Source organism: Haematobia irritans, chromosome 4 (assembly GCF_050003625.1).
Source record: "Haematobia irritans isolate KBUSLIRL chromosome 4, ASM5000362v1, whole genome shotgun sequence".
NCBI lineage: Eukaryota > Metazoa > Arthropoda > Insecta > Diptera > Muscidae > Haematobia > Haematobia irritans.
Genome location: NC_134400.1, coordinates 66,027,903 through 66,043,746, shown reverse-complemented (window position 1 = coordinate 66,043,746; position 15,844 = coordinate 66,027,903). Strand labels below are relative to the sequence as shown.

Here is a 15,844-nt window from a genome sequence, read left to right as displayed (position 1 = left end):
ATTCTGAGTCGATTTAGCGATGTCCGTCTGTCTGTATATGTAATTTTGTGTGCAAAGTACAGCTCGCAGTTTAAGTTCGATCGTCCTCAAATTTGGCACAGAGTTTTACATTGGCTCAAAGAAAATCACTATTGATTTTGAAAAAAATCGGTTCAGATTTAGATGTAGCTGCCATATATATTTATCACCGATCTGGTCATAATTGACGTATTTATCAACGTATTTTATCAAAATTTCGGGCAGCCAAATATTTTGGGGCTTTCGTGAGATATGCAAAATATCAGCCAAATCGGTTCAGAAGATATAACTCCCATATATATCTTTCGTCCGATTTCGACTAATATGGCCTCAAAAGCCAGAGGTTTGCCCTGATTTGCTTAAAATTTTGAACAAGGTGTACGTTTAATGGTATCGTTAAGCGTGCCAAATTTGGTTCAAATCGGATCAGATTTTCATATAGCTCCCATATATATCTTTCGTCCGATGTGAACTTATATGGGCAAAAAAGCCAGAGTGTTGCCCTGATTTGCTTCAAATTTTGCACAAGGAGTACATTTAATGGTATAGTTAAGCGTGCCAAATTTGGTTCAAATCGGTTCAGATTTTGATATATCTCCCATATATATCTTTCGTCCGATTTGCCCTTATATGGCTTCAAAAGACAGAGTTTTGCCCTTAGTTGCTTCAAATTTGGCATAAGGAGTACGTTTAATAGTATCGTTAAGTGTGCCAAATTTGGTTGAAATTGGTTCAGATTTAGATACAGCTCCCATATATGTATATCTTTCGCCCGATTTACACCCATATATTTTTGCTGAGATAGCAAGCTTATTATTCTAACTATGCATGTCAAATTTGGTCAAAATCGGTTCATATTAAGATATAGCTCCTGTTGATGCACGGGGGAAGTGGTGGATGATGCAAAGAGCAGAAAGTCACAGATGACGGTTGGCTTTGCACCTCCAAAATAATTCGAGGAGAATATGTTCCTAATGAACATATGAACCGAGAAATAAGAAAGAAAAACAAGGGAGTTAGATTTGGTTTTGGAAATCAAGATTTATTTTCGGATTGACTCTTACCAGTAAGAACCTAACAAATTGAATGAGACAGATTAGCGGAAATTCCTGTTTGACGTGATATGGTTTAGTGGAGAATTAAAAAATTTTTCGTTAATAAATGTCAAACATAACGTACTTTTTTTAGTGCGAGTATCTGGATATTTTCATTAATATTTTAGGGATCTGATTCTGAGTGGAAGATTGTAGGGTTGTCCTGTTTGGCATAAACAGGAGGGGAAATATGGTAGAATGTTCCATATTCTAGACCCATTTTCAATGGGAGTTTCCTCCAATCGACTCGATACTTTCCACAGAGAATACATTTAATATGCTATTTAAATGTGCCATCTTGATCTAATATGGCCAAAATACCCACATTTTACACAAAATTCTGTGATGATTTCCCCATATCGCAGTCATATTATACACACTGTAATGCCAAACTTTCCACAGAATGGTCGAATTTTAAATAAAGCTCCGACTTGTGGAAATATCGCCCGAATTGGCACAAATAATATATCACAACCCACAATTGACACATATCTTGGCGAGATTTAACCAATATCCTTGTAAAATCGCCACTGCTGAGTAGCAAAAATTATAAATATTACACAAATTGTCCTATATCTCGAATACATATGTATCGCCCGATAAACCATAAATGCTCTTTTGTACAATTGCATCAAAATTGCTCTAGCTTTATATTACCCATATTTTTATACCCTTTACCACTACTGTGGTACAGGGTATAATAAGTTTGTGCATTTGTATGTAACCCCAAGAAATAATTGTCATAGACCCATCTTTTAGTATACCGATCGGCTTAAAATTAAATTCTGAGTCGATTTAGCGATGTCCGTCTGTCTGTCTGTCTGTCTGTCTGTCCGTCCGTCCGTCTGTCTGTATATGTAATTTTGTGCACAAAGTACAGGTCGCAGCTTAAGTCCGATCGTTCTCAAATTTGACATAACGTCTTTCTTCGGGTAGAAGACAATCGCTATTGATTTTGGAAAAAATCGGTTCAGATTTAGCTGCCATATATCATAATTAGATATAGCTGATCATAATTCACGTGTTTATGAACCGACGTTCTTCAAATTTTGTACATCTGAATGTTTTGTCAGTCCCGTAAAAACTGTCAAATATCAGCTAAATCGGTTCAGATTTATATATAGCTCCCATATATATCTTTCGTCTGATTTTGACTTATATGGCTTCAAAAGCCAGAGTTTTGCCCTGATTTGATTAAAATTTTGTACAAAGAGTATGTTTAATAGTATCGTTAATTGTGCCAGATTTAGTTGAAATCGGTTCAGATTTAGATATAGCTCCCATATATATCTTTCGTCCGATTTGGATTTATATGGCCTCAAAAGCCAGAGTTTTGCCCTGATTTGCTTCAAATTTTGCACAACAAGTACGTTTAATAGTATCGTTAAGTGTGCTAAATTTGGTTAAAGTCGGTTCCGATTTAGATATAGCTCACATATATATCTTTCGTCCGATTTGGATTTATATGGCCTCAAAAGCCAGAGTTTTGCCATGAGTTGCTTGAAATTTTGCACAAGGAGTACGTTTTATAGTATCGTTAATTGTGCAAAATTTAGTTGAAGTCGGTTCAGATTTAGATATAGCTCCATATATATCATTCGCCCGATTTGGTCTAATATGCCCACAGAGGCAAAAGTGCTACTCTGATTTACGTGAAATTTTGCAGAGGGAGTAGAATTGAACTTGAAACTTTGCACGGGGCGTAGAATTAAAGTTCTGCATATGCGTGTTTATTTTGGTTGAAATCGGTTCAGATTTTGATATAGCTCCCATATTTACCTTTCGCCCGTTTTTCCGTCATATGACCACAGAGGTGAAAGTTGTTATCCGATGTACGTGAAATTTTGCACAGGGAGTAGATTCAACATAGTAACTATGCATGCGAAATTTGATTGCAATCGGTTCAGATTTCGATATAGAGAATTTTGCTTCTCCAAAAGGCACCGGAGGTCAAATCTGGGGATCGGTTTATATGGGAACTATATATAATTATGGACTGATAGGAACCAATTCCTGCATGGTTGTTGGATACCATATACTAATATCACGTACCAAATTTCAACCGAATGGGAAGAATTTTGCTCTTCCAACGGGCTCTGGAGGTCAAATCTGGGGATCGGTTTATATGGGGCCTATATATAAATATGGACCGATGCCGACCAATTTTTGCATGGGATTTGCCACATATTAACACCACGTATCAAATTTCAACTGAATCAGATGAATTTTGGTCTTCCAAGAGGCTCCGGAGGTACAATCTGGTGATCGGTTTATATGGGGGCTATATATAATTATGGACCGATGTGGACCAATTTTCGCATGGATGTTTGAGACCATATACTAACACCATGTACCAAATTTCAGCCGGATCGGATGAAATTTGCTTCTCTTAGAGGCCTCGCAAGCCAAATCGGGGGATCGGTTTATATGGGGGCTATATATAATTATGGACCGATGTGGACCAATTTTTGCATGGTTATTAGAGACCATATACTAACACCATGTACGAAATTTCAGCTGGATCGGATGAAATTTGCTTCTCTTAGAGGCCTCGCAAGCCAAATTTGGGGGTCCGTTTATATGGGGGCTATACGTAAAAGTGGACCGATATGGCCCATTTTCAATACCATCCGACCTACATCAATAACAACTACTTGTGCCAAGTTTCGATAGCTTGTTTCGTTCGGAAGTTAGCGTGATTTCAACAGACGGACGGACGGGCGGACGGACATGCTCAGATCGACTCAGAATTTCACCACGGCCCAGAATATATATACTTTATGGGGTCTTAGAGCAATATTTCGATGTGTTACAAACGGAATGACTAAGTTAATATACCCCCCTCCTATGGTGGAGGGTATAAAAATTGATTGAGTCCGAGAATTTCGTGATTGAAATAAAAAAAAGAAAAATTGTGTGTAGTACCGTGTAATGTTTTCTTCTTTAATGGAAATATTTTTGTATTTTTTACCTGAAATAGTTATAAGGACCAAAAAGAGGATAGATTTAACGTACAAAAAGGGCATTGTAGGACTATCATTTAGTTCATTGTTTAATTTAGTCATAAACTGATCGTCATAACTCTTTATGCTCTATTTTTGGAATAAAGGGTGATACGGTCAAAATTTTTATCAAGGGAAAACGCGTGTAAATCCGTGAAATCGTTTATTTAAAAAAAATCATATTAAATTTCTTTTCAATTAGTATAAAATTCAGGTTCAATTAGTATAAAATTCAGGTTCAATTAGTATAAAATTCAGGAAAAATATTCAGTTAGGCTTTCGCTTTTCCAAATCCGAATTGCCGGGCCTCACGCTTGACACCTGCCATCAGATTTTGTACAGCCACCTTGTCCACCTTCTTCGCCGCATAAAGCCACTTTGTCTTGAACTGCTGCTCGTCCTTAGCAGTTTTTTGGTCTTCTTTAGGTTCCGCTTGACAGTAGCCCAGTATTTCTCAATTGGGCGGAGCTCCGGCGTGTTGGGAGGGTTCTTGCCTTGGGAACCACCTGCACGTTGTTGGCGGCGTACCACTCCATGGCCTTTTTACCGTAATGGCAAGATGCCAAATCCGGCCAAAACAGTACGGAACAACCGTGTTTCTTCGGGGAAGGCAGCAGACGTTTATGAAAATGCTGCTTTTCAAGCCACAGGTACAGATGGCTTGCCAAACCAGATATTTCTTTGCGAACTTTGACAGTTTTATGTGCTTGAAAATATCTGCTACCTTTCCCCTTCCTTTTGCCGTATAAAACTCCTGTCCCGGAAGCTGCTTGTAGTCGGCTTTGACGTAGGTTTCGTCGTCCATAACCAAGCAGTCAAACTTCGTCAGCATCGTCGTGTACAGCCTCCGGGATCGCACTTTGGCCGTTGTATTTTGTTTATCATCGCGATTTGGTGTCACTACCTTCTTGTAAGTCGATAGTCCGGTTCGTTTTTTGGCTCGATGCACGGTTGTAGACGATACACCCAGCTTATTTGCGGCTTCTCGGAGAGAGAGGTTAGGGTTTCGCTTGAAACTACCGGCAACTCTCTTTGTCGTCTCAGCGGCTTCCGGTTTTTGATTTCCCCCCGATCCAGACTTCCTGGCTGTCGACAAACGTTCCCCAAACACTTTAATTACATTTGTAACGGTTGATTTGGGAACTTTTAGCGATTTTGCCAGCTTTGCGTGCGAGTAGCTCGGATTTTCGCGATGCGCGAGCAAAATTTTGATACGCTGCTCTTCTTGCTTGGACGGCATTTTGACAACTGAAGAGTGAATTCCAAAATCAAAATAGGAGCAACATTCTACACACACACACCTTCAAAATGAAAATATCTGCTACCTTTCCCCTTCCTTTTGCCGTATAAAACTCCTGTCCCGGAAGCTGCTTGTAGTCGGCTTTGACGTAGGTTTCGTCGTCCATAACCACGCAGTCAAACTTCGTCAGCATCGTCGTGTACAGCCTCCGGGATCGCACTTTGGCCGTTGTATTTTGTTTATCATCGCGATTTGGTGTCACTACCTTCTTGTAAGTCGATAGTCCGGTTCGTTTTTTGGCTCGATGCACGGTTGTAGACGATACACCCAGCTTATTTGCGGCTTCTCGGAGAGAGAGGTTAGGGTTTCGCTTGAAACTACCGGCAACTCTCTTTGTCGTCTCAGCGGCTTCCGGTTTTTGATTTCCCCCCGATCCAGACTTCCTGGCTGTCGACAAACGTTCCCCAAACACTTTAATTACATTTGTAACGGTTGATTTGGCAACTTTTAGCGATTTTGCCAGCTTTGCGTGCGAGTAGCTCGGATTTTCGCGATGCGCGAGCAAAATTTTGATACGCTGCTCTTCTTGCTTGGACGGCATTTTGACAACTGAAGAGTGAATTCCAAAATCAAAATAGGAGCAACATTCTACACACACACACCTTCAAAATGAGGTGTGTTCAGGTTTGTTAAATGCAAAATTGAAAGAAATACGTCAAGTTTATATTGACCAAATTTTGACCGTATCACCCTTTACTACGATAAAATTACCGGCAATAAGTATAGACAACATATTAAAAAGCAAAATATCGATGGTTTTAAAGTTGGGTATCACAAAAATGAATTTCGGAAGAGTACAATGTCCACAAATCAACTGTGTCTCGAGTTATAAACAGAGGATGCACCAAAACTATGCACTGAGCTAGAAGAAAACCTAAAACTACGTCAAAAGATGGTCATATAATCAAAAGAACTATGCAACAATTCATTCAAATATCATCTAAAGAAGTCAAAAAATAAATTCAACTGGATATATCAACCATAGCGATCAGAGATAGAGCTTTAAGAGTTGGTGTTGAACCCACTGTTCAACAATGTAAAGTCACCAAGACAACATGAACTTTTTGTACCTTTTTTATATGAATTTTGTACCTCTTATATTCTTGATCTCTTCTAATGAATTCTCTTATGTTTAATTTGTTACTTTTACTAATACATTTACACATTATAAATGTCATATATATGTATGTCTTGAAAAAAGTATTTAACCCTTGGAGCGTTTGTAACCGCCATATTTAATTTAGTTCTAATATAGTACTCAATAAAGCAAGAAGCTTTAAATTGTTCTTCCCAAGGAAATCTTTGAAAGTGTTTTATTTCTTTGGGAAATCATCTTTAAACCCCCTGAATTCTGGGACCCATACACCAGAATTCTTCATGGTCCTTCTCACAATCTTAGCGGAGTCTAGGATTGGATGGAATCAGTGGACGTGTCCAGATCGTCAACTGCCCAAAAGGAAAAGCCTACGTGACTTGATGGTTGCTGATCCCCGCTCTGATAGACGTCAGTAACAACAACAACGACAGAACGTTGGATAAGCCGATAGAAGAAATTTCCAGACATTTGCTTCTATCTTCAAAAGCTATTAAAGAAGAAAAGAAAAGACATACATCACCACGAGAGAACAGTTGCAAATCCAAAGAAAAGAGGAAAGTGCAAAGGAGTTCCAACAGGTATGGACAGAGGGGAGAGTGCAGGTATGTACAATGAAAGCTTGCATTGAATTTTTTGATCATTGGTAAATCAAAAGGAAGAATTCTCCTCGAAAAAATATAATGAAAGCTAATGTTCATTAAAAAGCCCATGAAAATTTATAAAAGATATTAAAAATCGTTTAAAACTATTAATAAACGTAAATTTAAATGAAATAAATAATTCGGTCATCATTCGTACTAACAATTCATTGTATACCATTCGTGCCATCAAATACCATCACTGATAAACGACAAAGCGGTTTAGAACTAATTGTACCAAAGTGCCATCACTGATATGTCAAAATCATAAAATGCCAACACTGACATAGAATAAGGAGAGAGAACAACAAATTTAACAAAAGTGATCGGTAACAAACGGGAAAATTAATTCGGATTTTGGTTTATAAAATATTGTAATAGAAAGTGGTTTTTATAATTAAAAAATATAAGAAAAAATTATTTGTGAATGTGTTCTATCGATTGATTGTGGCACAAACTGAAAAATAGTTGGAAAAGCCACTAAAAAAGACAATATAAAAACATTCATTTGCATAAGGAATAGCCGTCTCCTTGACAAAGTAATTACCAATAAAATTATTCCACACCAATTAAGGAAGAGGGTGAGTGCTTTTATTTAAATATTTTCCAAATATTTCATGGTTTTTTGGTGCAAAAATTATTCGCGAAAAAGGCAAATAAAAGGAAAAAGAAAGAATCAAAGTACCGGTGCAAAACAAAAACCTGACCTACATTAACATCGATGGAGTTACCAGATTGGAGTGAAACAACATTACTGCGGGATAAAATTTTCCATCGTGGGAGTTAAAAGTTTAGTGAAATGCAACGAAAATTAAATGAAAGTTAATGAAAAATTAAAGAATAATTGTGAATTTAACCAAAATATGCGCGCGTCGTGAAAATATTTGAAATATATAAAATAAACACAAATGAGTGACATTCAAATAATTTTTTCCGATTGGAATTTTTTATTCACAACAACAACTAAACATCCCAAAGACAAATATAAGTTTGAAATTGTTTCAAGGTTAAAAAATGATAATAGAAGAAGAAAAAATTCGTGCTATTTCGGTACATAATATTGGACATAACGGTTAACAAATTTCTCATGAGGAAAATAAAACCAAAGCAAAATCAAAGAAAATTTTTTGAAGGCATAAAGATGTTACCATTGTTTTGATAAATGTTTTTAAAAAAGTGGGATTTATAAATTTCTCCACGAAACATTTTTGTATCAAAATAATTGAAAATTTTGAGTTTTTGAGATATAACAAAGAAACTTTAAATTTTTAAACGGTGAATTGATAAAACAAAACCAATAAATATTTGTTCGCGAAAATTACAAGAATTACAGAAAAGTTGGTAAAAATTATTTCTTTTTTTTTGGCACGTTATGACAAAAAAGAAAACAAAAATGTCGTCGATACGTAAATTTAATTTTGATCACAAACAATTAGTTTCATTTTGTGATAAATTCAAAGGTGAATATGAAAATTATTATAATGACGCAATTTTCGAAGTAAAACATACCGAGTTGGAGAGAAGGTGGAACAAAGTCCTTGAAAGTTTTGAAAGTTTAATGACTACTACAGATGAAGATGATGGTGAAAACATCAAAAAATTTGATGAGGCATCGGAGAAATATCAAGATTGCAAAGTAAAAATTATTGAAACAATTCAAAACAAATTGCGACCAAAGGTACATGAAAGTACCCGAAATGATGTCTCCATGACGTATCAAAATGTATCAAATTTGAAACTTCCACCATGTGATACCCATCCATTTGAGGGAGGTTTTTCAAAGTGGCCAGCGTTCAGGGATATTTTTCAAGCTGTGTTCATTAATCATCCTGGTTTATCTCAAGCACAAAAATTGTACCATTTGCGATGCAAAACAAGAGGTGAAGCATTACAAATAGTCCAAAGATTTGATCTAGTGGATTCAAATTTCGTTTTGGCTTGGGAAGCATTAAAAAATAGATATGAGAATACACGAATTCTTGTTCATCAACAGATGAAAAAGCTTTTTGGTGCTCCAGTCGCCTCCAGTGAAACACCGAAATCAATCCGTCAAATTCAAAGTTGCATAAATGATAGTGTATCCATCTTCAAGTCTTTTAAAGTGAAAACTGACGATTGGGATCCTATCTTGATACATTTATGCTCATCTAAATTACCAGAAGAGACCCTCAGAGCTTGGGAAGATTCATTAAGTGACCATAAGGAGTTGCCATCATGGTCACAATTGGACGCTTTTTTATCAAAAAGAATAGAGATTTTGGAAACTATAACAGATTTTAAAAAGCCCAATCACAAAGAAAATCAACATTCAAAATCTCAAATTTTTTATTCGCAATCTGAAGGAGAAAACAATAAAATGTGTAAGAAATGTAAACGAAATCATAGTCTTCGTCATTGTAAACAATTCAAATCGTTAACTCCTCAAGAGAGATTAAAATTTGTATACGCGAATAAATACTGTGCAAATTGTTTGTCTCCAAATCATTTCAAGTCGAAATGTTCCAGTAATTTGTCATGTTTCAAATGTAAGAAAAAACATCACACAATGCTTCATTTGGAAAAGTATGAAAACAATAGAAATAGTCATCGAGAAAATTCTCCGACCAATAATTCAAATGACAGTCGAAATTTAGATCTTCCAAGTTCATCAAATGTTTCTAATGAAGAAAATAACAACCAAAATGATGCTGTGCAAGTCCATTTCGCCCAGAACAATGGTGCAACAGTTTTACCAACCGCTTTAATTAATTTAGTGTATGCTGGTGAAAAATTTTTGGTTCGTGCACTTCTTGATGGCGGTTCTGAGAGAAGTTTTATAACAAAACGAATTCAACAACAATTAAAACTTCCAATACGTCGTCATAATAATCAAATATCAGGTCTAGGAGGAACTGTTGTTGGAAATTCCAATGGAACTTGTTACGTCGAAGTCCAGTCAAGGAATACAAATTTCTCCATGAAAATTAACATGATTATTGTTCCAAAATTAGCTCATTTGCTTCCAGCAAAACAAGTGAAAGTCCAAGATATAGGGGATCTTTCTAATTTTGAGCTGGCGGATCCATATTTTTATAAACCATCACCGATAGATGTGATTATTGGAAGTGATTACTTACCCCAAATCAATATGGAAGGCATTCGTCTAGATATCGCCAAAGGATTGGAAGTAAGAGAATCCAAATTCGGCTGGTATTTGTCCGGCCCCATGCCAATCTCGGAAATAAATTCTTTTTCTACATTAGTTTGTGATTACGAGTATACCGATCTAAATGAACAATTAAAGAAATTTTGGGAAATTGAAGAAGCCGAATTTCGTCCACCTGTAAAAGACAACGATTCATACTGCGAAGAATACTTCAAAAGAACTACAATTCGCGATGAAAATGGTAGATATGTGGTGCGACTTCCTTTCCGGCCAGAATTTCCCCAAGAAATATTCCTAGGTGCCTCCAAAAAGAGCGCGTTTGCTCAATACTTAAGAATGGATAAAAATTTGGAGAAAGCGCCTGATTTGAAGAAGGAATATAATAAAGTACTGCAGGAATATATAGATTTGGATCATATGGAGCCTGTAAATCATCAAGAAGAAGCTGGAGAAAAGCAGATGTCATTTTTCTTACCCCATCATGCGGTAGTGAAACCGGACAGAAAATCCACAAAAGTCAGGGTGGTTTTTAATGGGTCGAAGAAAACATCACATGGAATTTCTCTTAATAATGTGCTGCTTCAAGGACCAACTTTATTGGCTGATTTAACGCAAATAATTCTAGGGTGGAGATTTTACCAATATGTCTTCACAGGTGATATCGAGAAGATGTACCGACAGGTTTTGCTTCACCCAGAAGACAGAAAATATCAATTAATTTTCTTTCGCTCCAATTCAGATGATCAAGTCAAAATTTACCAATTAAAAACAGTGACTTTTGGAATCAATTGCGCACCTTTTTTGGCAATAAGGTCATTGATTCAACTCAGCGAAGACTGTAAGGAAAATTTTGAATTAGGTTCTCATGTTCTACGAAATGAAGCCTATGTGGATGATGTCTTGTCAGGAGGACATGACATCGAAGAAGCTAAAGCAAAGCAGTTGCAGCTAATGCAGATTCTAAAATCTGCAAACTTCCCCTTGAAGAAGATTACTTCTAATAATGATCTACTTCTTCAACATTTGGCCCGGGAAGATCTTCTTGATGAAGATTTTTTGAAGTTTGATGAATCCAGCACAACAAAAACTTTGGGCATCCGCTGGAATGCCAAGTCTGATGAATTCCTTTACAAGGTTGAGTCTATAGAAAGGAATGTAGTGACAACAAAAAGAATTATCCTATCCGTGATTGCAAGGATATATGATCCTCTTGGTTGGCTTGGTCCAATAATTATCATTGCTAAATTATTGATGCAAAGCTTATGGCAAGAAAAGATTGATTGGAATGATCCAGTACCTTCAAATTTACTAGTAACTTGGAATAAATTTGTGGACAATTTATCTGTTGTTTCGACTTTGAGAATCCCAAGGTGGGTTGAATTTTCTCCAAGAAAGCGAATCCAAATACATGGATTTTCCGATGCTTCGGAGAGAGCTTACTGCGGTGCTATTTACATTCGTGTTCAAGATTCTGAAGGTGTTATTTCAAGCCACTTGCTGATAGCAAAAACCAAAATAGCTCCTTTGAAAAGCATAACAATACCAAAATTGGAACTGTGCGGTGCTCTTTTAATGGCAAAACTTATGAAATCTCTCAGCGTAAAATATGACTTTGAAAAATTCTACTGGACTGATTCATCTATAGTCCTAGGATGGTTGCAGAAATCGCCACAATCACTGAAAACTTTTGTAGCAAATCGTGTTACAAAACTTAACGAAATCTCAGATGTGGATCGCTGGAGACATGTTTCTACTGAAGACAACCCAGCAGACTTAGGAACGCGTGGTTCTACTCCGCAAGAACTCCAAAAAAATATGCTTTGGTGGCATGGGCCTCCTTGGCTTCGAACTCAAGAAGAACAATGGCCCAAACCAAGAACTTTCGATCCTACCGATATTGAAACAAAAAAGACATCAAATTTTCATCTCGAAATACAAAATGAAGATTTCACAAATCGTTTTTCATCATTTAATAAAGCTATTCGAGTTTTGTGTCAAATATATCGGTTCATCAAAAAATGTCAACATAAACTTCACCAAGAGGGTGAAGCGTTATCTACAGATGAAATAACTTTTGCAAAATATCGATTAATAATTATGGCACAGAAGGCACATTATGCTCAGGAGTACGAGCAACTTGAATCAAAACTGCCTCTCAGTAAGAAAAGTACAATTTTAACGTTGACCCCATTCTTAGACAAAAATGGATTAATAAGAGTTGGTGGAAGGCTAAATAATTCTGGATTTAGCTATGAAGAGCGACATCCGGTCCTCATACCTGATAAATCTCATCTATCAGTACTTTTTGTGAATTATGTACACGAAATACTTTTGCATGCAGAACATGGAGTTATGCTACGATATATAAGACAGGGTTTTTATATTCCTCGCCTTCGAAATGCTATCAGAAAAACTATTCGCAATTGCCGAAAATGTACGATTTATAAACACAAATTCCACAATCAACTTATGGCATCATTACCACAAGAAAGAGTTAATTTCTCTCCTCCATTCACCTATACTGGAGTCGATTTTGCTGGCCCATTCAACATCAAATCGTCATTACTCAAAAATGCTAAGGTGTTAAAAAGTTATGCAGCGGTATTTGTATGTTTTACTACGAGATCTGTCCACTTGGAGTGTTGCTCAGATCTGTCAGCTGATGCCTTCCTGGCCACATTTAGCAGATTTGTTGGTCGTCGAGGGCTACCAAAAACTCTATTCTCCGACAATGGGAGAAATTTCATAGGCGCTAATCGAAAACTCCTAGAAGAGCACAACTTATTTCTCAAAGAAGTGGGAGATAACTTGGGCAAAATATACAGTCCACAAGGGTTTACATGGTCTTTTATACCACCATATGCTCCTCATATGGGCGGCCTGTGGGAGGCTGCCGTCAAATCTATGAAAACCCACTTAAAAAAGGTAACAACTAATTGGAACTTTACATTTGAAGAGTTTACGACTTTGCTGGTTCGTGTTGAAGCAGTTTTAAACTCAAGACCACTATGTCCGATTTCAGAAGACCCAAATGAACTTCTGCCGCTGACACCAGGTCACTTTTTACGTGGAGCTTCCTTAACAGCTCCCCCTGAGTCTTCGGCCACCCCCCCCATTAAAATCTCTATCATATATAAATAGATGGCAGAGATTAAAGGCATTATTTCACATATTCAGCCAAAGGTGGAAATCAGAATATGTGACAGAAATGCAAAGGCGATATAAGTGGAAATCGAGCAGAAACAACATCAAAGAAGGAGATATAGTCATCGTTAAAGAGGAATCATTGCCGCCAACGGAATGGTGTCTTGGGCGAATTGTGAAAACGTTTTGCGGAAAAGATAATAATGTCAGAGTAGCTGAAATTAAAACAAAAGATGGCATAATTGTAAGGCCAATCGTAAAGATATGTCTTCTTCCTACATCTGAAAACACTTCTCTTCCTCAAACGCCAATAGAAACACAATTAAAACCAAAAACTCAATGATCAAAACAAACGATGCAAGTTTTTCATTGTATGTATTTTGTTCTCTTTTTCTCTTTCCATTTCAGATACCGTTGTCAACAACATGTCTCACTGGGTAATAAAACCAAGATGTTTCCTCTGTGGCCGCAATCAACCGTTAAAGTATTGCCTTAGATTCCGAAATATGACCATTCGCGAACGACGAGCTGCATTAGAAGGTCAAGACGTATGCCTTAATTGTTTTGGCTTTGGACATACTCGATCGAATTGCCCTTCCGACAACAGATGTCAACTTTGCGATGAAAAACATCATACCATGATCCATGTCGATAACTTTGAAGAAATCCCGACCTTCGAAGAAACCATCGAAAGCTCATCTTTTAAGGATGAAAAGGAAAATGATCATGTCTCCATGACTGCCAACTCATCTATTAATGCATCATTTGAATCGATGCCATTTTATATGCAAATGATAACTTATGCAGGTGCATTGCCGCATGATTGGACTACTCCAAATGAATACCGTCGCCTAGCCCCTGTAATCCAATGCGAGTTATCGGGTGGAGGAATACAAAAATCTTTCACAGTTCTACTAGAAACAAGAGTGGCTAAATCTTTTCTGATATTTGAGAGTGTGAAAGAATTTTCTCATCTACACCGTACGAAGCACGAGATATCATCTGGTTCTTTTTACATTCACCTTCCTGAAATGCCACTTAGACACCGATTTGTTATTGCACGCAGAATACCATTTTTTGTACCACCCGCTGTACGGATTCCATCGCTTATGAGCTACTTTCAAGGCCTCAAAATGGCTCATCCTCAACCTTTTACTTACGGTCAAATTGATGGTGTAATCGGTAAAGATTTGGAAGAGTATATCATCCAAGGTGAATCATCAAAAGGTGAAAAGAATCCATCAATATTGGTCACAAAGACTGTGTTTGGTCTAGTGGTGAGTGGCAGTGCAGCAAGAAGCAACATACCGTTCTTGAAGTCGTTGGCTCCCCTTGTGCGTCGAGAAGATGGCCCATTTGGAAACTAAAGCTTTATTTCCCAATTCATACCCGGGAGTATGTTGAACCCACTGTTCAACAATGTAAAGTCACCAAGACAACATGAACTTTTTGTACCTTTTTTATATGAATTTTGTACCTCTTATATTCTTGATCTCTTCTAATGAATTCTCTTATGTTTAATTTGTTACTTTTACTAATACATTTACACATTATAAATGTCATATATATGTATGTCTTGAAAAAAGTATTTAACGCTTGGAGCGTTTGTAACCGCCATATTTAATTTAGTTCTAATATAGTACTCAATAAAGCAAGAAGCTTTAAATTGTTCTTCCCAAGGAAATCTTTGAAAGTGTTTTATTTCTTTGGGAAATCATCTTTAAACCCCCTGAATTCTGGGACCCATACACCAGAATTCTTCAGTTGGAGTGCTAATATACACAAATGTCAAAAACCACTTATTTCTAAGAAAAAATAGGTTATCGCGCCTTCAGCAACCTACACACAAAAAATTATCACCAACATTTTTTCAATTAAACACCTAATTGAATTTGGAGGGGATTCAATTAATATGTTATGTCAAATCCGAATAAAATCCAATTAAAAAATGATTGGAATTTGTTACATTTCCAATTAAAATATTAATTGATTCAATCAATTTGTTAATCAATTCGGAAATAATTTTCAATTACAAACGTGATTAAAAAAATTTCCGTTTCCAACAGCGTTACCGTTGTGCCACTTTAGTGGCAAATTTGCCACTTTTCTTGGGCGGTGCCACTTTTGCACCACTTTTTGTTTGTGCCACTAAATGTGATACTTTTTACGATTTTGTGCCACTTTTCCAATAATTCGTGCCATTTTTTCAAAAGTTTAAATATTATGGGTAGTTATCACCATAGATGTGTTATTAAGAACATTTAATATTGTGCATCAACAGCCTTCGCTCATTAGTTCTTATTACGAGAACAGTTACGTTTCAACTTATTTGGTAAACCGTACTTTGAATATGCCAAATTTATTGTGGCATGAAATATCAGGATAAATATGAAAATGTTTAAGGTTT

General features: G+C 36.6%; 2 protein-coding genes across 2 annotated transcripts in view; one reads left to right on the top strand and one right to left on the bottom strand.

Moving 5' to 3' along the window:
* Vps13D (vacuolar protein sorting 13D) overlaps positions 1-15,844 on the bottom strand; it is a gene marked incomplete in the record, with an annotated part of 741,787 nt that overhangs the window by 615,147 nt on the left and 110,796 nt on the right.
* Positions 7,493-14,969, top strand: LOC142236989 (uncharacterized). Its single transcript, XM_075308272.1, has 2 exons — positions 7,493-7,729; positions 13,846-14,969. The coding sequence occupies exon 2, from the start codon at positions 13,863-13,865 to the stop codon at positions 14,802-14,804; it is 942 nt and encodes a 313-aa protein (XP_075164387.1). The 5' UTR covers positions 7,493-7,729; positions 13,846-13,862; the 3' UTR covers positions 14,805-14,969.

What these genes read in the sequence shown, in the direction of transcription:
- LOC142236989 (XM_075308272.1), top strand. Translation starts at nt 13,863, where the DNA reads ATGTCTCACTGGGTAATAAAACCAAGATGTTTCCTCTGTGGCCGCAAT.